Source organism: Palaemon carinicauda, chromosome 40, assembly GCF_036898095.1.
Source record: "Palaemon carinicauda isolate YSFRI2023 chromosome 40, ASM3689809v2, whole genome shotgun sequence".
In the NCBI taxonomy this organism is placed as follows: domain Eukaryota; kingdom Metazoa; phylum Arthropoda; class Malacostraca; order Decapoda; family Palaemonidae; genus Palaemon; species Palaemon carinicauda.
Genome location: NC_090764.1, coordinates 36,532,576 through 36,559,678, shown reverse-complemented (window position 1 = coordinate 36,559,678; position 27,103 = coordinate 36,532,576). Strand labels below are relative to the sequence as shown.

At 46.8% G+C, this 27,103-nt stretch overlaps 1 protein-coding gene across 1 annotated transcript in view; it reads right to left on the bottom strand.

Moving 5' to 3' along the window:
• The window catches only part of LOC137631890 (multiple inositol polyphosphate phosphatase 1-like), a 126,090-nt gene that overhangs the window by 45,510 nt on the left and 53,477 nt on the right, over window positions 1–27,103 (bottom strand). The window contains exon 3 of the mRNA XM_068363895.1: window positions 22,594–22,734. Within this exon, the coding sequence (XP_068219996.1) occupies window positions 22,594–22,734 (141 nt within the window). The remainder of the gene's footprint in view (window positions 1–22,593; window positions 22,735–27,103) is intronic.

Here is a 27,103-nt window from a genome sequence, read left to right as displayed (position 1 = left end):
ATTCTGTACTCACTATCTGTGAAGCCCTGCTCAGACTGTCGGCGAGCACATTCCTCTTGCCAGGATGAAGCGAGCTGATAGTGTTATCGAGTGGACTTCGGTCCACCTCAGAATCTCTACTGCAAGATGGGATAGCTGCTGCGAAAAAAGTGCCTCCCTGCTTGTTGATATAAGCCACTACCGTGGTGTTGTCGCTCATCACCACCACGGAGTGACCCGCCAGGGGCCGTTGGAACTGTTGAAGAGCCAGAGAGACGGGCCTTTAAGTCTAGCAGGGTTGATGTGCAAGCACTTTTCTGATTCTGACCAAGGCCTGAGGTCTCTGGTTCAGACGTGCGTCCCCCACCCTTCTTTTGACGCGTCCGGAAAACAGTGTCAATTCCGGGGGGAGGGACGAAAAGACTCACTCCCTTTCGCAGGTTCTCGTCGACCAGCCCACCACAGCAGGTCCGTCCGTTCCAAAGATCCTATCGGGACCTGTACGTCCGGGGAATCGGACCCTTGATTCCATCGGGACTTGAGCCGCCACTGCAGGGATCTCATCCTGAGGTGGCCGTAACCCATGAGCCAGGGAGGACAGGTGACCTAAGAGACGCAACCACGATTGGGCGGGAAGCTCTTCTCGCCTGAGGAAGGGTTCCGCCACCCTCCTCAGCCTTGCTATCCTGTCGTCTGATGGAAAGGCTTTGTGGAGATTGGTGTCTATCAACATACCTAGATAAACCAGTCGTTGGGACGGCTGCAGAGAGGACTTCTCGAGGTTTACCACGATCCCCAGATCCTGGCAAAGACCCAGAAGCCTGTCTCGGTGCCGAAGAAGGGTCGACTCCGAGTCCTGCTAGGATTAGCCAGTCATCCAGATAACAAAGGAGACGGATGCCGTTCCTGTGAGCCAAGATGAAATCAGGGTGAACACTCTGGTGAACACCTGAGGTGCTAGGGAGAGACCGAAACACAGCACCTTGAACTAGTAGGTCTTGTCGTCTAGGCAGAATCTCAAGTACTTCCTGGAAGACGGATGGATTGGGATCTGGAAGTACGCGTCCTTTAGATCCAGTGTGCACATGAAGTCTAGAGGTCTCACCGCAAGTCTGACCGTGTCCGCTGTCTCCATGCTGAACCGAGTTTGCTTGACAAACCCGTTCAGAGCCGAGAGGTCGATGACAGGTCTCCAGCCTCCAGACGCCTTCTTTACAAGAAAGAGTCGACTGAAGAAGCCTGGGGAGCCGTCGACGACCTCCTGGAGAGCATCCTTCTTGAGCATGGTCTCGACTTCTGCCGAAGGGCTAGCCCTTACCGATCCCATGGCATAGGAGCTCAACGACACTGGATTCGCTGTCAGGGGAGGTTGAGGATGTTATGAACGGGACGCGATAGCCTTGACCGATCACAGAAACCGTCCAAAGCATCGGCCCCGTGTTGCTGCCACCTGTGCACGCAACTTCGAAGCATCCCTCCACAGGTGGACACCCGAGGGGATTGCCACTCCTAGTGTTTGCGGCCGCGGCCGCTCCCTCTAGGAGCTTGCCTCCCCTGGAGGACTTACCGCCCCTCTTGACCTTGGCTGGAAAGGGCTGGGGCTTAGACACCACTTTCTTAGCTGCTGGTTCTGCTTCGGTGCCTTGCGAGGCTGCTGCTGCTGTTGCTGCGGAGCTGGAGGCTTATAGGGCCGAGCTGTAAGGGCCCTATGGAGGAGGGAGTCCTGGCTAGATTTCCTCCATCTCTCAGCCGTTCGTTCCATAGCCTGTGGCTCCAATAGAGTCTCCCCAAGGAGGGAAGCATTTCTGAGCCTACAGACATCCACGGCGGAGACCTTCAGGTGGAACTTCTCGGTCACCGCATCGCGCCGCTTCAATACCGAGTTGGGCACACAGGGTGGTGACCTGGTGTGCCAGGAACTCGATGGAGCGGGTGCCCGAGAGTAAGGCCCCGTCCACACGAGCGAGCACTGCTTGTTAAGCTTTGCTCGGTGTGACGTCAGAAATGGAGAAACCGCGAGCAAAGCTTCGCACAGGGCTTCCCTGATGTTTAGCGAAGTATCAAGGCTTTGCCTGGCAAGGGTTTTCCCTGACGGAAATTAGTCTTCCATAAAGGGATAAAGCTGTCACACTAATGACATGCCGGTCACTTTCGAATATATACATCTGCTTTTGCATATATTATATATATATATATATATATATATATATATATATATATATATATATATATATATATATATATATATATATATATATATATATATATATATATATAGAGTCGCTCCCCTACTTACGAACATTCGAGTTACGAACAACGGTACATACGAACACAAATTGAAGGAAGTCCAAAACATGTTCGTAAACATCCGTAGATTTCATCTCAAGTTAAATTCTCTCTCTCTCTCTCTCTCTCTCTCTCTCCTCTCTCTCTCTCATCTCTCTCTCTCTCTCTCTCTCTCTCTCCTCTCTCCGTAGTTTGATTTTTAATGCAGTTATAAATCTTCACATTTCTTTGAAAATTATTAAAAAATTCTTTATATCTTATTCGATGTTTCAATTAAGGGGAATAGTAACGGATCGGAAGAAAACCACTTGATTTGCCCTCTCGCCTTCAGCAGAAGAAATATAACGTAATCAGACTTTTGGCATTTTTTTTTATTTCTTAACATATAGAAAATATCTCAAGATGGAATATTACATCAGCGCCAATATGTTACAGAAAATCAGTTCTCCCTACAGTTCTTATTATTAGGTATCATGCGAAATCGTTGTAGCTCTTTCTGTGTGTGTGTGTGTGTGTGTGTGTGCTCGCTCTGTCAATCGCATATGGGTAGTTAATTCTAAAGCTTCATACAGTATTCAATTTTTTCGTTCAATATTAAGCCTTCATATTTCATTAGACATTATTGTGTTTAATTGTGGTTTATTAAAGCACGTTCATATTTTTTTTTTTTTTATTTCTTGAGCATTTCAATAATCAACAATTACTTTTGATTTACTTTTGGTTGGGAGATCAGCTGATCTCAAGGTCACGCTGCAGTATTACGATTATGCGCACATATAGTTCGAAATCTCTTCATAGTGAATATTACAACAGCGCCAATGTATTATAGGGTATCACATTTTCCATACAGTTCGTTGATAGACCTTATTATTAGTTATACACGGAATACGCACCCCCCCCTTTCTCTCCTCTCTCTCTCTCTCTCTCTCTCTCTCTCTCTCCCCGTATTTTGATTTTAATGCAGGTTAAATCTTCATATTTCTTTGAAAATTATTTAAAAAATTCTTTATATCCTTATTCGATGTTTCGATTATGGGAATAGTAACGGATCGGAAGAGAAAATCACTTGATTTGCCTCTCACCTTCCGCCAGAATATAACGTCATCAGACTTTTTTTTTCTTAACTTTACGGTACGTTGTACTAATCTCATAACTAATGATACAGACCACTAAAACACTTGATATCGTTACTCGGTGTTTCGATTATGGGAATGCTGTAATAAGATTACTCGGGCAACATAATGAAAGGAAATCATTCGGTTTGTCAGCGCGCTTCCGCCAAATACATGACGTCACAAGATACGTGACGTATACTCTACAAAGAATGATTCCGTCGGTCAAAATTGAAATAAAACAATTCAGTAAACTAACCTTCTGCATTTTATTTAACAATACCAAAACAACCATGAAGCAGTTAAATGCACAGTACTGTTACATACAGTAAATACAGTACGGTACAAGTCAGCTGATTTGATAAGCGTGAAAGGTAAACGTTACAGTACAGTACATAATGCAAATGGCCGCTTGTTCACGTAAGTTTCTAGCAAAAAATTGGGTAATGGAACAATAAAATATCTTTCAGTACATTTATTTAAAAAGAAATTAATGTACAGTACAGTGAACCCTCGTTATCGCGGTAGAAGGTTCCAGTCGCGGCCGCGATAGGTGAAAATCCGCGAAGTAGTGACACCATATTTACCTATTTATTCAACATGTATATTCAGACTTTTAAAACCTTCCCTTGTACGTAGTACTGTTAACAAGCTACCCTTTAATGTACAGAACACTTAATGCATGTACTACAGTACCCTAAACTAAAACAGGCACAAATATTAAAGGTGATTTTATATCATGCATTTCCTAAACATGCTAAAAAGCACGATAAAAAATGGCAACCAATGTTTTGTTTACATTTATCTCTGATCATAATGTAGAAACAACTGGAGGTAGAGCTTTGCTTATTACCCAGACATATTTCCCATACTTTTCCCTTAGAACTACATCACATCTTCCTACTTTAGATATATATATATATATATATATATATATATATATATATATATATATATATATATATATATATATATATATATAGGTATATATATATATATATATATATATATTATATTATGTGTGTGTGTGTGTGTGTGTGTGTGTGTATATATATATATTATTTATATGTATACACATATACATACCTACATATATACATAAATACATGCATACTATATATATATATATATTACTGTATATATATGGGTTATGGAAAAAATCCGCGAAGTGTGGTGAATCCGCGATGGTCGAACCGCGAAGTAGCGAGGGTTCACTGTACTGTACTAAATGTACAGTACACTATATTACTACGATTTTACTTAAAAGTCAGCTGATTCAGAAATGCAGTGCATATGTATGGCCGATTGTTTGTGCAAGTTTCCATTATGTAGTGGTGCAGTACAGGATAAAAAAACATACTGTACTGAACTTTACAGTATTATACAGACTACTGTAATATGATAAAGTAAAATATTTGTAATAACCTATTTTATATGAAATGGGGCTATTTGTTGACTTCTACTGCTGAAAATCGTAGACATCCGAGTTCGGTTACGCTTACTCCAGACCAAAATTTAACACTAACGACTTACGAACAATACGACTTACGAACAGACTCTCGGTCCCTATTGTGTTCGTAAGTTGGGGACTGTCTGTATATATAGTGAACCCTCGTTTATCGCGGTAGATAGGTTCCAGACCCGGCCGCGATAGGTGAAAATCCGCGAAGTAGTGACACCATATTTACCTATTTATTTAACATGTATATTCAGACTTTTAAAACCTTCCCTTGTACGTAGTACTGTTAACAAACTACCCTTTAATGTACAGAACACTTAATGCATGTACTAACGTACCCTAAACTAAAACAGGCACAAATATTAAGGGCGACTTTATATCATGCGTTTCCTAAACACGCCAAAAAGCACGATAAAAAATGGCAACCAATGTTTTGTTTACGTTTTTCTCTGATTATAATGAAGAAACAAACGCATTTACACATCTGTGTATAGGTTAGTTTCTGCATCGATTATATTGATTATTCCAGTACAGTATGTTGATTGGTTATTACTAATGTTTTACTTAATTTTTCTTAGGACTTCCAAATGAATGTTTTTCTTTATGACACCGCCTGAAACGACGGCGTCATAAAGTACGCTCAGTAAACAAACTAAGGAATTTAACGCGCATGATGAAAGTGATAAATAATGATATTACAGTAAAAGCTTTAATAAAAATGTTATTACAAATATTATTTACCGTATCTATATAAAATCATACATACGTAGCAAAGCAGGAAAAACAATCTACGAGAGAGAGGAGAGAGAGGAGAGAGAGAGAGAGAGAGAGAGAGAGGAGAGAGAGAGAGAGAGAGAGAGAGAGAGAGAGAGAGAGTTTTACATACGTAAATGTAAATTTAAAAAAAAAAAAAAAATAGCCCCATTTCATATAAAATAGATTACAAATATTTTACTTTATCATATTACAGTAGTCTGTATAATACTGTAAAGTTCAGTACAGTATGTTCTTGTTAAAGTTGTGGCGATGAAATTCTCACGAAACAAAAACACGCCATTTGAGTACAACAGCTGATTCTCTCTCTCTCTCCTCTCTCTCTCTCTCTCTCTCTCTCTCTCTCTCTCTCTCTCTCTCTCTTCGTGTTATACAATACTTACATTTAGATGAAGAAACTAAAATTAGTTTTCTTAGTGTCAATTAAATACGAAACAAAATAATTAGGCCGAGTCTACATCCATTTCAATCATAGCTAAAAATACGGCATCCGATTTCATCAGCAAACCACTATTTTTTGGGAAATATCATTTTATTCTAGAAAATTGCCACTCTTTAAATAGTTAATTGCACATTAAGAAAGCGTGTACTTTTGTTTTTAAATTTCGGGTTTGTTTTAAAAATCGAGTATTGTTGACTTCTTTTTTTTTTTTACTTTTGGCTGTGATTAGATCAGCTGTCATCTAGCTGCCGCTCTTGAGTGTGTACGAATACACTAACAAAGTATCATTTATACCATTTCTTAACTTATTCAAACCGTCTACAGTATACAGTTGATATTACATAAGCACCAATGTGTTATAACCTCTCTCTCTCTCTCTCTCTCTCTCTCTCTCTGTGGGCTACTTTTCACTACCTCCCATTCCTTACCTCTCTCTATCTCTCTAACAAATGATATCTTTGTTGCTCCTCAAAGTTTCATTTATATTGAAAATCAATCACGATTCAATTTTCCTTACTTTCTCCAATCTCGCACCATCGGTCACATCGCGGTATTTTCGATATTTCTGGAAAATCCGCGATATATGTATATACATGGGTTATGAAAAAAATCCGCGAAGTGGTGAATCCGGGATGGTCGAACCGCGAAGTAGCGAGGGTTCACTGTATATATATATTATATATATATATATATATATATAATATATATAATATATATACAGTATAACGGATTTTGAGCGAAGCGAAAAATCTATTTTTGGGTGAGATAGCCATAGCGTCCTGATGGAAGGTTCCTTTTTGGTAGCTTCCTTGGGTACATAACTACTAAGATATTCCCAGAGAATTTAACCACAGGTTATCACAGAATTCTAACTTCTGGAGCGAGTATCCTAAAGGTTTCCCTTTTAAGACATCGTATATCAACAGGGGATGCATGTATTAACGCGCCACATAGCTATCTACACCCCAAACAGAGTTAACACTTCGGTGTGTAGGGGCGGAGAATAGCTGGGAGCCGTTCCACAGCTAATCTCGTTCGTGGCTACTTTTGGTACTCGAGACGTAAACAAACGGGCGCCATTGCTAAATGACGTCACGTCCGTCCTCATCCTGAAGCCAGTTGCTTGCCGATCACCATGATACAGCAGAGCAGGGTGGGACCTAAAAACTGGACGAAGTAGCAGGGAGGGTCCATCAGGACGCCATGGCTATCTCACCCAAAAATAGATTTTTCGCTTCGCTCAAAATCCGTTTTTTGGGCTCAAGCCATGGCGTCCTGATGGAAGAATACCAGAGAATCAATGTATCGTGGTAGATTTTCCCCTATTGGGTAAGTGCCAAAGGCTTTGAACAAGGTAGCATAGTAATCTTAATAAAAGAACCGTAGGGAAGAACCTTCCTGCCCCCCTTGGCAGTGAAGTTCCCACGGGCCATGCCGAGATCAAAGTGGTTATCGAAGGGCTATTCACCTTGCTAGAAGAACCTGAAGAACTTGGAGACGAGACTGAATGGTTGGCATTCGTATCGGAACATTCTCGAAGGCAGACAAGTGGTGGTTGGACACTGTATGTAGAGAAGGGTAGTTTCGTCTCTAGGGTATGAAGAGTAAGTATTCGTATTGGAATATTACATTGCAAAGGTGCATATATAATAAGGGTTAGGACCTTAGTATCTCCATGAACCATAAGGAAGGGGATAATAAAACTATGACAGGCATGTATTTCATAGTACAGTATAAGTAGGAGCGGATTGAGACGCACAAGTAATAAAATAAGAATTTTATTTCACAATTGCAGAAAATTAAATGAATTGCAGTAATAAGTAAAGTTAATTTACAGTAAATTATAATGTACATAGTAATAAAGACTTGCTCTTGAATCTGAAAGGGAATTTCAAATTTATTAGTAGGCACTCGTTCTCGAGGAACGTCAGTCTTTAATTAAAACACATCATGCTCTAGGCATGCGGCACTTGTGTGACGACTATGACATTTCACCTGGGATAAGAACAGTTATAAGAAAGCACTAAGTGTTTTCGACATCACTACGTATCGCTCAAGGGTCAACATAGGCACCCGAAGAGTTAGAGTCCCAAGTAACTCGCTGTTCTATGCAGAGTTAGGTGCAGGTTTCATAACACTACCTGCGGCTACCACAAAATGTTTGACTTCGTGCACTTGTTTCGCATAATGTTTGAAGAAAACACGCGAGGACTTCCAGCCTGTGAAGCTTTTAAGGCTTTCGAAGTCCATACTCTGAAAGAAATTCAGAGACGATGCAACTTTTCTAGGATAGTGACCGGCGGGTGTACTGTCAGGATCCGCTCTGCGAATGAAGTAGGTGATTTTCGCTCTTAGTTGTTTCAGTGACAGGTCGCTGCCCGATGTTTCTCCTTTGAAGAGTTGGCCTCCACCAAAGTTCGAAGTTTTGCGAAGATAGACCTTGAGGCTCTCTACTGGGCATAGAGAGGCATCTTCCTTCAGGGGGCATATTCTCCAGGGGCCCCATCTTTTGGTGGGTAATTCGTTTTTGGCGAGAAACGTCGGATCCGGGGAGAGGGTAATGTCTCCTGAATCAGTAAACAGGATGTGACCCTCTTCTCTTGATAATGCCACTATTTCGCTGACTCGGGCTCCTGAAGCAAGAGCAAAGAGAAATATAACTTTCTGAGTCAGATCCTTGAGAGGGCATGAATCATTATCCAAGTTGGAGGCGAATTGGAGCACCTTGTCCAATGACCAGGAGATCGGTTTCGGTGGGGGTGCTGGGCGTAGACGAGCGCATGCTTTCGGCAGTTTATTGAAGATGTCGCTGGACAGATCAATTTGGAAGGCATACAACAGTGGTCTAGTCAAGGCCGATTTGCAAGTAGAGATCGTATTGGCTGCTAATCCCTGTCCATGAAGGTGAATAAAGAAGGACATGCAGAAATCAATGGTGATTTCCTTAGGATTTTTTGCCTTGACGAATGGGACCCATTTTCTCCAAGATGATTCGTATTGCCGTCTTGTGGATTCGGTCTTGTATTCCTCGAGGAAGTCTAGACTTTTCTTCGAGATCCCAAACCTCTTCTTTGCGGCTAGGGAGAGAAAATCATGAGATGAAGGTCCTTGATTTTCGATGATGAAGCGAAGACAGTCGACTTCTGTACTTGTTGGGAGAGAACTGGGCCCGGGAGAGGGATCAGCGTGGGCTGCAGCTCCAGGACCAGGGGGTACCAGTTGCTCCGGGGCCACTTGGGAGCCACTAGGGCCGCTGTCCCTTTGAAGGTTCTCAGCTTGGAGAGGACTTTCAGCAGAAGGTTGGTGGGAGGGAACAGGTAGATCTTGGACCATCTGTTCCAGTCCAGTGACATGGCGTCCACTGCTTCTGCCTTGGGGTCCTCATACGGGGCCACATACCGAGGAAGTTGATTGTTGTCGCTCGTTGCGAAGAGATCGATCTGAAGTTCTGGAACTTGGTGAGAGATGAAGGAGAATGATCTTGCGTCTAGAGACCATTCCGACTCTATCGGGCTTGTCCGAGATAGAGCGTCCGCCGTCATATTGCGGAATCCTTGTAGGTGAACTGCAGACAGGTGCCATTTCTTCTTCTCTGCCAGACGGAAGATTGTCAGAAGCACCTGATTTATCTGGGGCGATCTTGAGCCTTGGCGATTGAGACATCGAACTACCACCGAGTTGTCTAGGGTTAGACGAATATGGATCGAGGGAGGCGGGGAGAGTTTCTTCAGAGTTAGAAGGACCGCCATGGCCTCCAAGATGTTGATGTGAAACGTCTTGAATAGGGGAGACCATGTGCCTTGAGCATGTTTTTGGTGGGAGTGACCTCCCCAACCCTCCAGCGAAGCGTCCGTGTGGATGTTGAATGATGGAGGTGGGTGTTGAAGAGGAATGGACCTTTTCAGGGCCTTTGCTTCCGACCACGGCTTGAGGAGAAGTCGAAGTCTGTTTGGGAGCCGTCTCTTGAGGTCTCTTCGAGCGATGGATGCAGAACGTCTCCAGACTCCCGCGGCATCCTTTAGCTGTGCACGAAGCACCGGGTTTGTCACTGAGGCGAACTGTAGAGAGCCTAGAACTCGTTCCTGCTGGCGTCTTGAGATCCGCTTGGATTTCAGTAGTCGCTTGACAGACCCTGCTATTTCCTTCCTTTTCTTCTGGGGGATGGAAAGGCGGTGTGACTGAAGGTTCCACTGGATTCCTAACCATTGGAACTTCTGAGCTGGAGAGAGGCAAGATTTCTTCACGTTTATCTTGAATCCCAGGTGTTCTAGGTACTGGGTGACTTTGCTGCAGGATTTTAAACAATCCTCGGGCGATGGAGCCCAGACTAGCCAATCGTCGAGGTAGGGCCATCACCTGGACGTCTCGGAGGCGGAGCTGTTGTACTATGGCGTCCGCCAGCTTTGTGAAGATCCGAGGGGCCACATTGAGGCCGAAGGGCATGGCCCTGAAGGCGTAGCTTTTCCTTTGGAGTCGAAATCCTAGGTAGGAGGAAGCGTGATGGTTCATTGGAACGTGCCAGTAGGCATCCGCCAGGTCTATGGAGACCGTGTAAGAACCTCGAGGCAGAAGGGTCCTTATCTGTTGAAGAGTCAGCATCTTGAACTTGTCGTTCGCTATGAACTTGTTGAGGGGGGATAAGTCCAGAATGACTCTGAGTTTGTCGGAGTCTTTCTTGGGGACGCAAAACAGTCTCCCTTGGAACCTGGTGGACTTTACCCTCCTTATCACCTTCTTGTTCAAGAGATCTAGGACATATTCTTCCAGAAGGGGGGTTGATTGTTGGAAGAATTGCTGGAAGGTTGGGGGTGGTTGAGTCCAACTCCAGCCTAGACCCTTCTTGACGATGCTGTGCGCCCAGGGATCGAAGGTCCAACGATCCTGGAATTGGCGGAGTCTTCCTCCCACCGGAAGCACTTCATTGCTTCTGGTGTCCCGAGGGTTTACTGCCTCGGACGCTAGCTCCCCTTCCTCCTCTGCTTCTGGAGGGCTGGCGAGATGCTTCTCTGCCTGCACCTCTGTTTGAGCCTCTACCTTTGGGACGAAAGGTAGTCGTCTGTTGCTCGAAAGCAGGGGTGAAAACCGGCGACTGTGACAAGACCGGTTGGGTGACCAGCTGAAAGGTCTGCTGTGGCTGAGCTGCCACTTGGGGAGTAGCGGGTCCCGGAAACTGCCGTCTCTGTTGACGTTGCTGGGGTTTCTGCTTGGAGGATTTCCTCTTAGGTTGAGGTCCGTCGTCCTGGGAGGATTTCCTCTTCTTCGACATGCCCCACTTGTGGAGAAGGTTCCTGTTCTCCGTGGCAGCCTTGTCGGTGATCTCTTTCACGAGGTCAGAGGGAAAGAGGTGCTTACCCCAGATGTTGGAGGAAATCAGCCTCCGGGGTTCGCGTTTCACAGTGGCACCTGAGAACACGAATTCTCGACAGGCTCTCCGAGCCTTCATGAAGTGGTACAAATCCTTCACCAGAGTTGCCATGTGGGATTTGGCGAGTACCATGTAGTGGTCTGGGACTCTGGTGTCACCAGCCATGATATCAAGTTGTACCTGGTGGGACATGGATGCTGCAAGCCTTTCCTTCGTATCTTGTTCCCGACGAAGGAGGTGGTCGTTGAGTTTCGGGAGGTCTTCGTTAAACTGACGTCCGGCTACGTCAGGATCTAGCTTTCCCACCACGAATGTATGCTGGATATCCTTCCAGTGTCGAGCGTCGGGGGGAGTTACTATGGAGAAGGGTCTGCACTCCTCCAGTGCAGGGCAGGGTTTTCCTTCCTCCACAGCCTTGTGGCACGCAGCGAAGGCCTTTTCCATGAAGGGAAGGACTGCATCGTCGGGTGCGACGTAAGTAGGGTGCTTCTTGCTCAGGGCCGGAAGCTTAGAGCAGGTAAAACCCCTACTTTTAAATGCGGTGGCTAGCATAGCCTGGGCCTTCGAGAGATCGAACACTATCTCCTCCTTGGGTTCGGTCTCTTCTTTAGAGGCAGGTTCAGAACGAAGCCGGACGTAACAGTCCGGGTAAGCCTCAAAGTTCGGGAAGAACTCCACATCTTCCAGGGGGACCGTGCCGATCTTATCGCTGATAAAGATCCTGCCGGTCGCGATAACCATATGCTCGGCATACCTCCGGGGTTGGCATGTGAGCATGCAGGGAGATCCTTAACCGAGATCTTCTTCGGTTCTTTGGACCCCTTCATGGACCTAATGAACTCGTGAGTTTCTTTAAGCCTGTCGTCCATAATGGCTTTAATCATCCGGAACATCTCTTGGGCGGATGGAATGGGTTCCGGGGTAGCGGAGGTAGACGGGAGAGACACTTCCGTCGGTGTAGGAGTAGGGGCGGTGATGGAAGGCGGAGCGACCTCCTTCTCCGACTCGGTGTATTCCACCTGGTCCTCTTCATCTTCCGCACCTTGGGCCATAAGGGTCTTCTCCGTGCCCTCCGAAATATCCGACATATGTTCGTCGTTCTCGGAATCCAGATGGCACTCGTGCATGGACTGGGCCATGACTACGTCTGGTTCCACCGTGATCTGGACGGTGGGGATCAGTTCTTTGGGCACCACAGAATCAGGGGAGGCCTTTGGGAACAGAAGGGACCTCATTTCTTCAGTGGCCAGGTATGGTCCAGTGGCGTTCTTCTGGAAGCCACGCACCCACTTGCGTAGCTTATCCCGAGAAGTGTCCCTGACCTCCGCTGAGGGAGGGTTATGAAAGGCATCGACTAGGCGATCCTGGCAGACCATACAGTTCTGCGGGTCCCAGAACTTCAAATCCTCTTTCTTGTTGGCACAAGGGGCGTGGGTCCTACACGCCGTATGCCCGTAGAAGTGCGGGCGTTTCACGGCACAGAAGTCGTGATCACACTTCATCTGCTCCTCCTGTAAAAGAAAGAGAATATGAGTATGGGGGGGTCATAAGAATGACTCTTAAACTAAAGTTAATATTAATCATTAATTTTAACTTGACAAAAGGTGGGATGCACAGAGGAAGGGCTGAGATAGGATAGGTACATACTCCGTGCATCCCGCCCGGCTGGTTACCGTAACCTTCATCCGTGGACAATCCGAAGTGACCGAAGGCACAGGATAGAATTCAATATAGAATGTCCGTAGGGCAGAGAGAATTCTATTGGGAACTGTCAAGGATATAAGGTTGGGACTGAGGCCACTCAGTTCCAGAATAGGGGACTAAAAGATCCCATAGGGTAACGGTTTCCGGCAACCAGCCGTGCTAAGATACACACAGCATGCTGGAAATCTGTGATATGCAAGAAGACAGCATGATTACCAATAGAACGGTAATAAGATACCGATCCATTTACATAAACAAGTCATCTGGTTGCAGTGTAGGGCTATCAATATCAGATGATAGCTAGTAGAAGGGGGTGCAAGTCGCCTTGACGCCTCCGGAAGGCTCCGGCAGACCGCCGGCACGCCGGAGGCCGCTCCAGCAGAGTTTCTGGCATTAGGGAAGACAATATAGAAGTCAAGAGTAATACCAGGGTGGCGGCCGCCGGCACAGCGGCGGCACGCCGGCGGAGGGAGCAGCGGCACGCCGGCGGAGGGAGCGGCGGCTCCGGCAGCCGGAGGTTGCCGGCTTGGTGACAGGAACAAGGATGGTTATAACAGAACCGGACTGCCGGCGGCGGATGCCGGCACTCCGGGGGCCGGCCGGTGGACGGACGACCAAGCTATGAGGAAGGAGGGAGGGTATCACCGACAGTGGAGGCGGCAAGGGACCGGCACCCGGATAGTGAAAGAGACAGAAGGAGGGATGTAGGGGTCTGGCCACGGACCCCCAGACATCCCACCTGAGTGGGTGTACCCATGATAGAGGCTAACCCTATCACCCAGAAGCAGGGGCCGCAGAGGACCGGGAGCTAAGGTAGCCCAAGGGAGGGCTAGGGGACACCCAAGAGCGGGGGGGGGGGGGGGAAGCCCCTGTAGACAGAACGCATCCAGTGGCTAACCCCATAGGACACTATGAAGGGTATATGTACCAGAGCGGACTGCACACAGGAGCTCAAGGTAGCCCTATCACTCCACCCTAAGGAGGAGTTGTAGGACAGGGGACAGATGGGTATAGACTAACCTAAGTATAGGCTAGGCCATACAAGAGATAGGTGGGGAGGGGAGAAGAGAAGGGTCTTCCGTGGAGGGGGTTCTGTACCAGAGCGGCCACTGAGGAAGGGAGGACACTCCCTAGCCTAAGGTAAGGCAGCTTGTCTAAAAACGGTGCATGGGTATCGTTTCAGCAAGGAACAGAACTAACCCCTCCAAAACCTAACCTAGAGCAGGGATGTTACATCCTGAACTAGGAAGGATGGAAGACGTATCGCTATTGCAGGAAAGGTCGGAGACCTAGCCCCAGCAATAGAGGAAGGACTAGCCGTTCCTCATTCTCGGACGCAACCCTAAGGGGGGATCATTCCCTTAGGGAGGACAGAGAGGCGATATAATACTCTGATATGAGCTTGATCCCCTTACGTGGTAGGGGGAGCAAGGCTACACAGAGGGAATGCCCTAAGGCAGGGGATGAAGGAAGCATATAGGGGTCCTACATGTAGGTTAGGTTAGAAAGACACACTATCTAACCTGTCCCCTATATGGTCCCTGAAGGCGAAAACACTTGCATCACAGTCAATAGTATTGTAAAATAATGCCACTATCTTCATAAATAAGCCTAGGATCACTGATAAATATCATGCATGAACACTGATATAGGCGCTCTGGCCTGGGGGCTATAGTAGCCAACTGGTATGGGGTCAGTCGATGACCGATAATAAAGCGTCAAAACACGATATAAAAGTTCCTAGCTATGAAGACTAAATAAACTAATAGTATCGATTAGTTAATGAGGCCGGAAAACGTTGTTGAGGCTAACTAAATAAGGCATGCAGAACAACAACGACGCCATAAAATGGCGGGTCCGGTCGAGGCACAGCTCTGCCAGAAAACATCAATTATCTCGAAAAGTAAAATTTACTTTACGGTCAGAGCTTAATTAAACAATACTGGAACCTTGTACTCAACTTTCCAGAAGAAGGCGAGACCGAAGGTAGCGACATGACGAAGATGCAGGTTGATAAAAAGAGCATAGGGAAAATCCGTCTAAGATAGGCGAGCTACTAGCAGAAGGATGGGGACGGACGTGACGTCATTTAGCAATGGCGCCCGTTTGTTTACGTCTCGAGTACCAAAAGTAGCCACGAACGAGATTAGCTGTAGAACGGCTCCCAGCTATTCTCCGCCCCTACACACCGAAGTGTTAACTCTGTTTGGGGTGTAGATAGCTATGTGGCGCATTAATACATGCGTCCCCTGTTGATATACGATGTCTTAAAAGGGAAACCTTTAGGATACTCGCTCCAGAAGTTAGAATTCTGTGATAACCTGTGGTTAAATTCTCTGGGAATATCTTAGTAGTTATATACCCAAGGAAGCTACCAAAAAGGAACCTTCCATCAGGACGCCATGGCTCGAGCCCAAAAATATATATATATATATATATATATATATATATATATATATATATATATATATATATATATATGCAGACATACATACATACACTCACTCATATATATATATATATATATATATATATATATATATATATATGCACTGCTTATAAATTATCAATACTCCTAATTAAGGTAAATCTTATAAACAAAGAAATTAAATAAAAGCTCTAAATTGCAACTTATGCAGTGTACTGTATTATTACATGTATCTTAATAATAAATTATCTATCTCAGTTTTATATTATTTATTGAACTCATTTCCTTAAAATATCTGTGCTGCTTACTATTTTGTTTACGTTTTTTCATGATATTGTTATAATTTCGTTGACGATGAATGTTTCAGGGTTATTTGTTGCTACGTGCTTTATCTACTTGTTGACTTTCTCAAACGTCTTCATACACAGATATGTCTGTGCCTCAATATAATTTAAGTATATAAATTACACCTTGCCCTTATCCTTTTACAAACAACTATATTCACTTCACGTAAACAGTATAGAATAGCAGAAAAATTACGTCACGGGACAGTGGAGTTCCTGTCACACCTGCAGTACCCTAGACGGCCACGGCCCACAATCTGTCAGTTCTCGCCTTCCACCTTCAACCTGCAGACATGTCCAATCGTAATCGTGTAACAAGTTAATGGCAAAAATAAATTGATCCTTTCGCAATAAGCAAAACGCACACACTCCGCGCCATTACCTATGATTTTTATGACATCGATCTGAGCTAAGATAACTTATCAGACAGTGAATGATTTAAGGAGGCCACTTGGTAATGTGCTCCCCCCCCCACATGGAAATGAATACTAGAACATTGTTTTGTTTCAATAAATCATTAGTTAGGAGCAAAATTTCCTTGGTTAATGATTTCTTCAACTACTACTACTACTACTACTACTACTACTACTACTACTACTACTACTACTACTACTACTATCACTCATACTGGTTTTACCACTTTTTCTACTAATACTGCTGCTTTTTAATACTTGCATTTGTAAAAGCAACTTCACCGGTTAACTTTTTTTGTAAGCTATATCTGTTGTAATCAATGTAACAATTATAATTCATTCACATCTCTCTCTCTCTCTCTCTCTCTCTCTCTCTCTCCCTCTCTCTCTCTCTCTCTCTCTCTCTCTCTCTCTTAGTACATATGATATATATGTGCATATGATGTACATCATGTGTGAGTGTGTGCATACATATAATTATTGTTATAATTATTGTTATAATTATTGTTATGTGTGTACTATATGTGTGCACGTTACATATATAAATGATAATCATAAGTACACCCCAACCTCTACGAGAGATTTCTAGATCCGGCACTGTTATCAGATATACGACTGGTGTGAATTTGATGTTTAACGTATGGGTAAGTCTCACCTTAAGGTAGTCTTCCCTCAGGACTTCATAGATTTGTTTGCAGGTTTCTGGAATGATTGCACTCAAACTCTGCTTGGAAATCCTTGTGCTGTATTGTAGTGATCTGTAGCTGCATCCTGTTGACAGAAAGAGTAATGTTGCATGCAGTCGAGCTTCAGCTGAAATACTTTGCCTCATGTTGGTATCTTCTTTCATTATATATGGTTCCACTTTCGATAAGATTTTATAAAAAGTGTTAGGGTCCATTCTCATATAGTTGATGAAATCTGCCTCATGACCATGTTTCAGTTCCCGCAATATTGTCATGCGACTTCCAATGTCTTCTCTTCTTCGTAACCACTCTTTACACCACATCCTTTTCTGCTTTGTTGCTTTTATCTTTGCACACATTGCTATAACAATAGACAGCGCGATTTTCTTTTTGCGTGTCCTGCGATCCATGCTGCCCCACACAACTTGATCCTGTGTCAGTCACTCACAGCCAGTCTTTCACTACCCAACCACCGTCGTTTGGACAAGAGCTTAAATGCGTTCGACAAGCTTAGCTCGCAAAGAGGCAAAGTTTACCGAGCAAAGATCGCTCGTGTGGACGGGGCCTAAGAAGGTCTCCAGGGCCTTCCTATTGGTCTCCTTAGACAAGTCCTCGGAGCGCAATAGGATGCCCAGAGTCCCTAGCCATATATCTAGCCACGAAGTGGCCTGCATGGCGCACTTCGCGACCTTCTCATGGCTCAGGATCTCCGACGCCGAGAACGTCACCTGCCGGGCGGAGAGCTTCTCGAGAGGAACTCCCTTAGCCAGATCTTCTACGGAATGATGGAGAGGAAGAGCGAGACTAAACTCACCCAAGATCTCAAAATACCTCCTCTGCTGGAGACGAGGAGGTGGGATGAGTTTGTTCCCGGCAGAGGAACGACTGGAGGAAGCAAGAGTCGCGAGTTGGGCATTGGCCCTGGCTCTGGCACTCTTCAACCCCCGAGACCAGGGCAGAGTCACACTGGTCTTAGGGGCCTTCTGAACATCGAACACATGGTCCAGGACCGTGTCCTTGCCTTCTCGGGGGGCGATCACAGGGTCCATGAACCCGTTGAGTTGCCTCATCAGGCTCAGGACCTGCCAGAAGGCATGCTCAGACTCCTGCTGGTCTCCTCCTTGCGGACTGGCAGCTAAGTCTTCCGTCCCCGGAATCTCTTCCTGGGGCGAAGCGTGGACGTTCTCCCGGGGAGCAGCGGGTTCCTGGCGAATCCTCGAAGACGACTTCGGGATAGTCTTGGAGTCCTTGGGTTCCCTCCTGGGAGGGATACAGGATCCCAACAAGGAGGTTCGGAGAGCACCTTCCGCGCGAGACGATTCTCCTCCATGAGGAGAAGGCTCCCCCCTTGGTGCCAAGGGGGATACTATCACCTCACTGGACTCACCTGAGGACGGAAAAGCCTCGTCCACGGGAGAAGTAGAAAACGCCCGCGAAGGGGATGGGGCCTTCCTCCCAGACCTCTTAGGAACCAACTTCTCCCTGGGGGAAGTCACCACGAAGTCCACTCCTCTCCTTCTCTTCAGCGGGGGCGAGGCAGCCGTTGGCTTGTGTCCTTGATCGGCGAGTGCCGGCTTCATAGCGTTCACTAACGCCCGCATCAGAGGACCAAACCAAGTCTGCCGCTCCACGGACACAGAGTCCGAAATCCCCGCTGGAGGAAAGGGGATCGGGCGATCCTTCGGAGTGGACACCACTGGACCTGCCTGAAAAGGAAAAGGGGAAGAAAGTTGCACTGACCTCTCTGAAGTGTCTTCCCTATCCTGCACAAGAGTGGTGGAGGCGATCCTGAGTGCGGTCTGGCGACACGCGTTCCTGCTGCTGTCACGGGCTGCGAAATCCGACGCGAACGGTGGTCGCGCGTAGGCGAGCGGTCGCGCGGGCGCGCAGGCGAGTGGGCGCGAGGGTATACAGGCGAACGAGCGCGTGGGCGAGCTGGTGAATGAACGCGTCGGCGAGGGAGCGCGTTGACGCGTGGGCGAACGAGAACGCTCCGATGACCGCTGACGAAGTTGTTCAGGAGACCTGTAGCGCGAACGGTGGTCGCGCGTAGGCGAGCGGTCACGCGGGCGCGCAGGCGAGTGGGCGCGAGGGTATACAGGCGAACGAGCGCGTGGGCGAGCTGGTGAACAAACGCGTCGGCGAGGGAGCGCGTTGACGCGTGGGCGAACGAGAACGCTCCAATGACCGCTGACGAAGTTGTTCAGGAGACCTGTAGCGCGTGGGAGAGCGATTGCGAGCAGGCGATCGGTGGTGCGCTGGTGAACGCTGGCGCGTAGGCGAGCGATGGCATGCAGGCGCATGGTGGCGCGTTGGCGAGCGATAGCGCGTAGACCGCATAGGCGAACGACCGCGTGAGGGCGAGCTAACAGAAGGCGACCCATGTCCCTCCAGATCCTCTGGCCGACGGCGCATTTGAGAACGCTTGCACGTAGGCGATAGGTCACGCGGGCGGTCTGGAGATCGCCGATGTTCAGGTGATTGCTGACTCGCTGGGGACCGTTGACGTGCAGGAGATCGCTGACGAGCAGGCGAATGTTGATGCGTCTGTGATCGCTGGGGAGCTGGTGATCGCTGGCGAGCTGGTGATCGCTGGCGAGCTGGTGATCGCTGGCGAGCTGGTGATCGCTGGCGAGCTGGTGATCGCTGGCGAGCAAGAGGGCGACGCGTGGAATCCTGTGAGGGGACTGTCGGCGCGGGGCGCAGAGGCGAACGTTCACGAACGGGCACAGGAACAGGAGGCGCGTGGGCGTACAGGCATTTTGGAAGTACGCGCTGGAGAACGCGAGCGATGTTGCGCAGGAACAAGCTGACGAACAGGATCGCGAGGGAAAGGAGAAGAGTCCTTGGCCAAATTAGAGCGCTCAGGAGACTGATGGCGCGCAGGGCGCACAACAGGAACCGCAGGATATTCGGAGTCCACAGGAGAGCGCTGGTGAGCAGTGGGGCGATGGTCATCAGAAGCGCGCTGACGAACAGGAAAGCGCTGATGGTCAGAAGAGCGCTGACGAGCAGGAGAGCGCCTGTGCCCTAACACTGCAGAAGGGCGAGCAGGGGAACGCTGGCGAGCTGGGCGCTCAACAGGAACAACAGGCTGAAGGATGTCCTCAGGAGAGCGCTGGCAAGAAGAGGGGCGATCATCAGGAGAGCGCTGGCGAGAAGAGGGGCGATCATCAGGAGAGCGCTGGCGAACAGGAGATCGCTGACGAACAGGAGAGCGCTGACGAACAGGAGAGCGCTGACGAGCAGGAGAGCGCTTGTGCGCTAACACTGCAGAAGGGCACGCAGGGGAACCCTGACGAGCAAGGGAAGAATCCCTTTGCCCCAAAGGGACCGTTGCCCTTCGGGTGACGAGGTCAGGCTGCTGAACATCTGCACCAGAAGCTGAAGATCTGGAAGGCGTAGGAGACCGATTCCCAGAGAGATCTAAGGAAGCTGGAGCTGCAGGCTGCTTACGGCGAGGAGAGTCCCCTTCGGAGGAAGGAGGTGAAGATTCAAAAAGGCACCTCTTAGCACCCTTATAAGGAGACGGGAGGCCCTTGCGACGCAGCGGACGGTGAGCCTTACGGCGAAGGCGGCCACGAGGAAGATCGTCAGGACCATCAGTCCTCCGAAGGGGAGTCTCAATCAAAGCACTCCCCTTAGAGGGAGGCTTAGCAGCAGATGAGCCCAAGGGACTCCCTTCCCCCTTTGAAGGATGTACGGAAGGGGGAGGAGAGCCGTCAGCACCATCATCCACAACAGTACCTGCAGAGGATTGACCCGACCCGTCGGAAGCCTCTGTCACCACGACGTCGACAATAGACAGAGGATCTACCTCTGCTATCACCGGCGACTGCTTAACAGAGGCCCCCAACTGGACAAGGTCAATCAGGGCAACCCTGGAGGGAAGGCCCTTAAGCCCCAGGGAAGCCCAAATCTGAAAAAGATCATCGTTAGACAAAGATTCATTAGCAACAACCTCCCCCGGAGGAGGAGGAGGAACCGCCCCGCTATGGGAGGCGACGCCCTCTCCCCCAATCCAAGGTCGGGAAACAGAACTAGGGCCTTCGCTCCCACTCGGCAGACTCTCCTTAGGAGCCGAACGAGGGGGAGCTTCGGAGGAGGTTTGGGCGGCGAAAGAAGAGTCCCGAGAGCCTTCCTCCTTCAAGGCAACCCCGGAAGGAGAACGGTCTCTCTTGGACTTCTTCTTACGCCGGCGGCCAAACCTCTCCCACTGGGAGGCAGACCACTCCCTGCACTCACTACACGTATTCTCTTTATCACACCGTCGGCCTCGACACTGCGAGCAAAGGGTGTGAGGATCTGTGTCCACCGCCGACATAAAAGTACCACAAGGGCGGCCGGCAATTCCAGGGCACTTGCGCATAGTGAACAATAAGGGTGAGGCCAACTTCAAAACACACACGCACAAACTGAAAGAAAAAGCAAAAAAGATTAAGGCTGTCAACGAGGGCGATGGACAGACACATCTGTTCATCGCCGGAGCCAAAAGTGAAGTGAAGCAAATCACCGGTGTGTGGGGGGGAGGGGTAGCAAGCTATCCCTTCCCCTACCCCCGCTAACTAGCGCGGGGGTAGTTAGCCCTCGTTAAAAACTATTGGCTAGTCATTTCAGCTACGCCGAAAGGTAAACCCAATGTAAATAGCGTGGTTTGTATTTCGGTTACGGAACAACTACATGTTCCATCAAGATGAGGAGGGATAGCAATCCCAGGAGACTAATTAGTGATTCTTCAATTAGTACTTGAAGAGATCTCTAGCAAAGGCGCTCATCTGAGGCACGAGCTTCCTCACTGAGGAACGGTGCTAGGAAGATTTTGCCCGCATTATGGAAATTCTGTATGACAGAGCAGATGCACAACCTCTCCACACTTGCTGATGTAATTTTCTAACCTGAGTTTGAGTAAGAATTTTACTTTCCTAAATGATTACAAATCCCCAATCATGACAAAGAAGAAAATTAAACTCAATCTTATCGCTACTTCCACATGAAGGAGGCCAGGATCACCCCCTCAAGAGATCCATCCACGGACGTATGTATCCGTTGAGGTGGCCCTAAGGAGAAGTATCCAGTCTAGAGCCCAGGGCCTGAATTGCTACAGCAAACCATAGCAGGAAAAGGGAGGTACAATATGAACATCAGAGTAGTTTCATAAAGGCAATTACTGTAGGCTTAAAAGTATGCAAAATAGAGAACAACCAGGAGAACTGATGACTCCATATGTTTTGCTGCTTGACTGAAACAAATGACAGTTATGAAAAGGGGCAAGGTTTTATTGCATTGGTAGAAACAAAAGCAACAATGTGACAACATGCATAAGATATAGGGGTTCCTTCCAATGAGGCTTTCTCAATTACTGATTCATCACAAGGCAGTTTGAAATCAATCTGATATGTCAAGAAAATGAAGATATTTTTTCATGAAATAATATGTGCTTACTATGAGCATTTTAATAGAATATGACAGTGGTCTATTTACTATAAGGACAAAATATCTAAACAAGGTTTTAATTATTGTACAGTTATCATTAAAGTATAAGTAGGCCTATATTCAGTATACAAAAAATGACAAAAATAAAATTACAGTACTGAGACATACCTCTACCCTGATGGTGATTAGACACAATCTGTTTGGAAATAGTAGGCAAAACATCCACTAATCGGCTCATATCATTCCCTGTAGGAAAGCGAGTGCCATGTCGATTTAGGAGCCAAACTTGATGAGCAATGCAGCCACTCACTGAGGAACAGAAACATTTGCACTTAATTCAAACACTATTTGATATGTTTGTGCATAGCCACTCAATGGTTTGCTTATGCAACTTTACAAAAGAAAAAAAAAATAGAATTCTATCAAAATTTATTTCTATACTCAATTTATTTTTCATATTGCTTTGACTGGTTTCCTCTCTGGTTACGGCTCATTTTTCCTTTGCCTACACACACTGAATAGTCTCCCGTATTCTTAACACATTCTCCTCTTTCCTCATACACCTGACAACACTAAGATAACCAAAAAATTCTTCTTCACTGAAGTTCTTAACTAATGTATGTAATTGTTCAGAGGCTACTTTATACTTGGTAAGGTAGAAGAGACTGTTTGGCTATGTTAAGCAGCTCTTCTAGGAGAAGGACACTCCAAAATCAAACCATTGTTCTCTAGTCTTGAGCAGTGCCATAGCCTTTGTACCATGGTCTTCCACAGTTTTGGGTTAGAGTTCTCTAGGTTGAGGGTACACTCAGACACACTATTCTATCTGTTCCCTTATTTCCCCTCCTCATTAGGCTATTTTCCCTGTTTAAGCCTTTGGGCTTATAGCATCCAGCTTTTCCCAATAAGGTTACAGCTAAGCAAGTATTATTAATAATAATAATAATAATAATAATAATAATAATAATAATAATAATAATAATAATAATAATATTCTTGAAAGTTGACTTATATCAATGTTGCCCACAATCACCCCCCACCCCCCCCCCCCCCAAAAAAAAAAAATTCCTATCTTCCCTTCAAGTGGCTATGCCTCTCACCCACCTATACAACATCTGGTGAATATTGGCAACAACCATGGTGTGACTACCCAGCACCTGCCTCTTCAGCTCGAAGTGAAAACTAATTCCTTATTCTCTGAACATTATCAGTCAGTGGGAAGGAGGCTGGTCATGAATATGAACATCAGTATAGAAATAACACATTTTATTATTAAAATGGAGTTTTTATGATAAAACAAAGTTTTATGAATACTTACCTGGCAGTTATATATACATAGCTAATAATCTCTATTTCGGCAGAATTTTTCTAAACGTGGCAACCGCCTTGTGGTGGTTGGGTGGTAACACCCGTTAAAGGGTGGTAGGAGGAATCATTCCCGTTTTCTTTTCTTCAGTTCATCTATGCCCGACCTGTCTCCTGAGGGGAGGTGGGTGGGCCTTCGAATGTATATATAACTGCCAGGTAAGTATTCATAAAACTTTGTTTTATCATAAAAACTCCATTTTTATGAATAGAACTTACCTGGCAGTTATATATACATAGCTGATTAACACACTTGGAGGAGGGTGATAGACAGTAAACATCGTTGGGGAAACAACCAAAAAAGCTGTAGGATAAATAAACACCTTGATTCCTTACCTGCTAAGGTAGCTGACTTCAAAGGTTCCTGCCTCTTGAGTCGCTTTCCCTTAGGAGTGTCAGCCAGGATGTGACCTGCAGTGCTGAAAACACTCAATCGAGTCTGTCAACGGGGTGAGACCAACAATCTGACTAGACTTCAGGACTACCTATTGCCCAAAATAAAAACTGCAAACTTTACCAAACCAACCACCTAACTTTTGCAAAGTAGATAAAAATTATCTAACTAGACTGAGGTGACTGTACACAAGTCGAAGTCCTCAGACAACCAATAAAAACACCAACCTACGCACAAGTATACAAAACTAAGGTTGAGGGGAGGTAGTAACTCCTTTGCCTAATACAGAAGCCGTAGCTACGTATGGGCCCAAGGTATAGCATTTCTCATAATCCACTCTCACCTCTCTGAGGTAATGAGAGGCGAACACAGAGTTGCTCCTCCAGAATGTCGCATCCATAATTTGACGGACCGACATGTTCTTGCGGTAAGCAAGCGAGGTCGCAATGGCTTTCACTTCGTGAGCCTGCACTTTTAAAAGTCCGAAGTGTTCCTCCTCACACAAGAGATGCGCTTCTCTTATAACTTCCCTCAGGAAGAAAGACAAAGCGTTCTTGGAAAGGGGCTTCTGAGGATCTTTCACAGAACACCACAGGGAGCTAGAAGAGCCTCTCACATTTTTCATGCGAGACAAGTAGGCCTTGAGGGCTCGTACTGGACAGAGGAGCCTCTCTTGCTCTTGACCCACTAGGTTGGTCAAGTTAGGAACCTCAAAGGTCCTTGGCCAGGGCTTGGAAGGGTTCTCGTTCTTAACGAGAAAGTCCAATCTTAAGGCACAAACTGCCCCATTCAGATTGAAGCCTACCTGTTTTTCAATTGCATGGACTTCACTGACTCTTTTAGCTGTTGCTAAGGCCAAAAGGAAGAGGGTTTTCTTGGTAACCTCCCTAAGGGGAGCCTGTGAGATGGGCTCAAATCTCTTGGTGCACAGAAATTTAAGAACCACATCAAGGTTCCAAGAAGGGGGCTTTAACTGGGCCTGCTTGGTTGTCTCAAAAGACTTCAAGAGGTCATGTAAGTCCTTATCGCGAGACAGGTCCAAGCCTCTATGCCGACAGACAGAAGCGAGCATACTTTTGTACCCCTTGATAGTGGACACAGCCAGCTTAGCGTCCTGCCTAAGGTACAACAAGAAATCCACAATCTGGCTCAGAGGTAATGGATGAGGAAATCTTGTGCTTCCTACACCAAGCCCTGAAAGTCTCCCACTTGGACTGGTAGACCCTCTGTGAAGAGACCCTCCTCGCTCTGGCGATAGCTTTCGCAGCTTGCGCTGAAAATCCTCTCGATCTGACAAGCTTCTCGATAGTCTGAAGGCAGTCAGATTGAGAGCGAGGGGGTTTTGATGATATCTCTCAAAGTGGGGTTGTCTGAGCAGATTTGGACTTGCAGGGAGGCTTCTTGGAAAGTCCATCAACAAGTCCACCACCTCCGTGAACCATTCCCTCATCGGCCAGAACGGAGCTATCAGGATCATTCGTCCCGAATCGAGGAGAGCGAATTTCCTGACTACCAGATTGATGATCTTGAACGGGGGAAAGGCATATGTGTCCAACTCCGTCCAATCCATCAAAAAGGCGTCTACTGCTATTGCCTCCTTGTCCGGAACTAGGGAGCAATAGATGGGGATCCTCTTGGATAAGTTGGAGGCGAAAAGATCGATGATGGAACTCCCCCACAGCCTCCAGAGACTCTGACAGACCTGTTGGTTGAGGGTCCATTCTGTGGGAAGGACCTGCCCTTTCCTGCTGAGCATGTCCGCCCTCACATTCTTCTGTCCCTGAACAAACCTCGTCAGCAGGCTTATCCTGTTCTCCTTCGCCCAAAGAAGGAGCTCTCTTGCTGTCTTGAACAGAGACAGAGAGTGAGTCCCTCCTTGCTTCCTGATGTAAGCAAGAGCTGTGGTGTTGTCTGAGTTGACCTCCACAATCTTCCCAGACACCAAGTCTTTGAAGGCCTTTAGCCCCAGAAAAATGGCCATCAGCTCCTTGTTGTTGATGTGCCATCCCAGCTGAATTCCTTCCCAATAGCCTGAGACCTCCTTGCTTCCTAGTGTTGCCCCCCAACCTGACTCTGATGCGTCTGAAAACAACACTAGGTCTGGGTTCTTCTTGTGTAAGGAGATCCCTTCCCCTAACAAGGCTGGGTCCAGCCACCACTTCAGAAGATTCTTGACTTCTGTTGGAATGGGAAAGGAAAAGGAGTCTTCCTGCGTCTTTCTGTTCCACGTCTTCGAAAGAAAGTGATGAAGAAGCCTTAGATGGAGTCTCCCCAGAGAGACAAACTGTTCGAGGGAGGATAGAGTCCCCAGCAAACTCATCCACTCCTTCGCTGAGCACCTCTTCTTGTCCAGGAAAGTTCTGACTTTTACGAGACACTTGGTCTGTCTTTCCTGAGAGGGAGAAGCCCGAAAAAGAACTGAATTCAGAACTATCCCCAAATAGAGAATAGTCTGATTCGGCCTGATCTGAGACTTCTCCCTGTTGATGACCAGGCCTAGATCTTGAGCCATCATAAAAGTCTTCCGTAAATCCTCCAGACATTTCTCCCTCGATCGTGAACGAATCAGCCAATCGTCCAGATAGAAGGATATCCTTATCCCCTCCTGATGCAGCCAGCCTGACACATTCGCCATTATCCTGGTGAAGACTTGAGGAGCCGTGCTGAGACCGAAGCAAAGAGCTCTGAATTGGAAGCACTTGCCCTGCATTACAAATCTCAGGTACTTCCTTGAAGTCGGATGAATGGGGACATGGAAATACGCGTCCTGCAAGTCGAGGGACACCATCCAGTCCCCTGGACGTACTGATGCCAGCACCGACTGAGTCGTCTCCATGGAGAACTTTGTCTTCTCCATAAAGATGTTGAGAGAGATGACATCCAGGACGGGTCTCCATCCGCCCGAGTTCTTGGGGACCA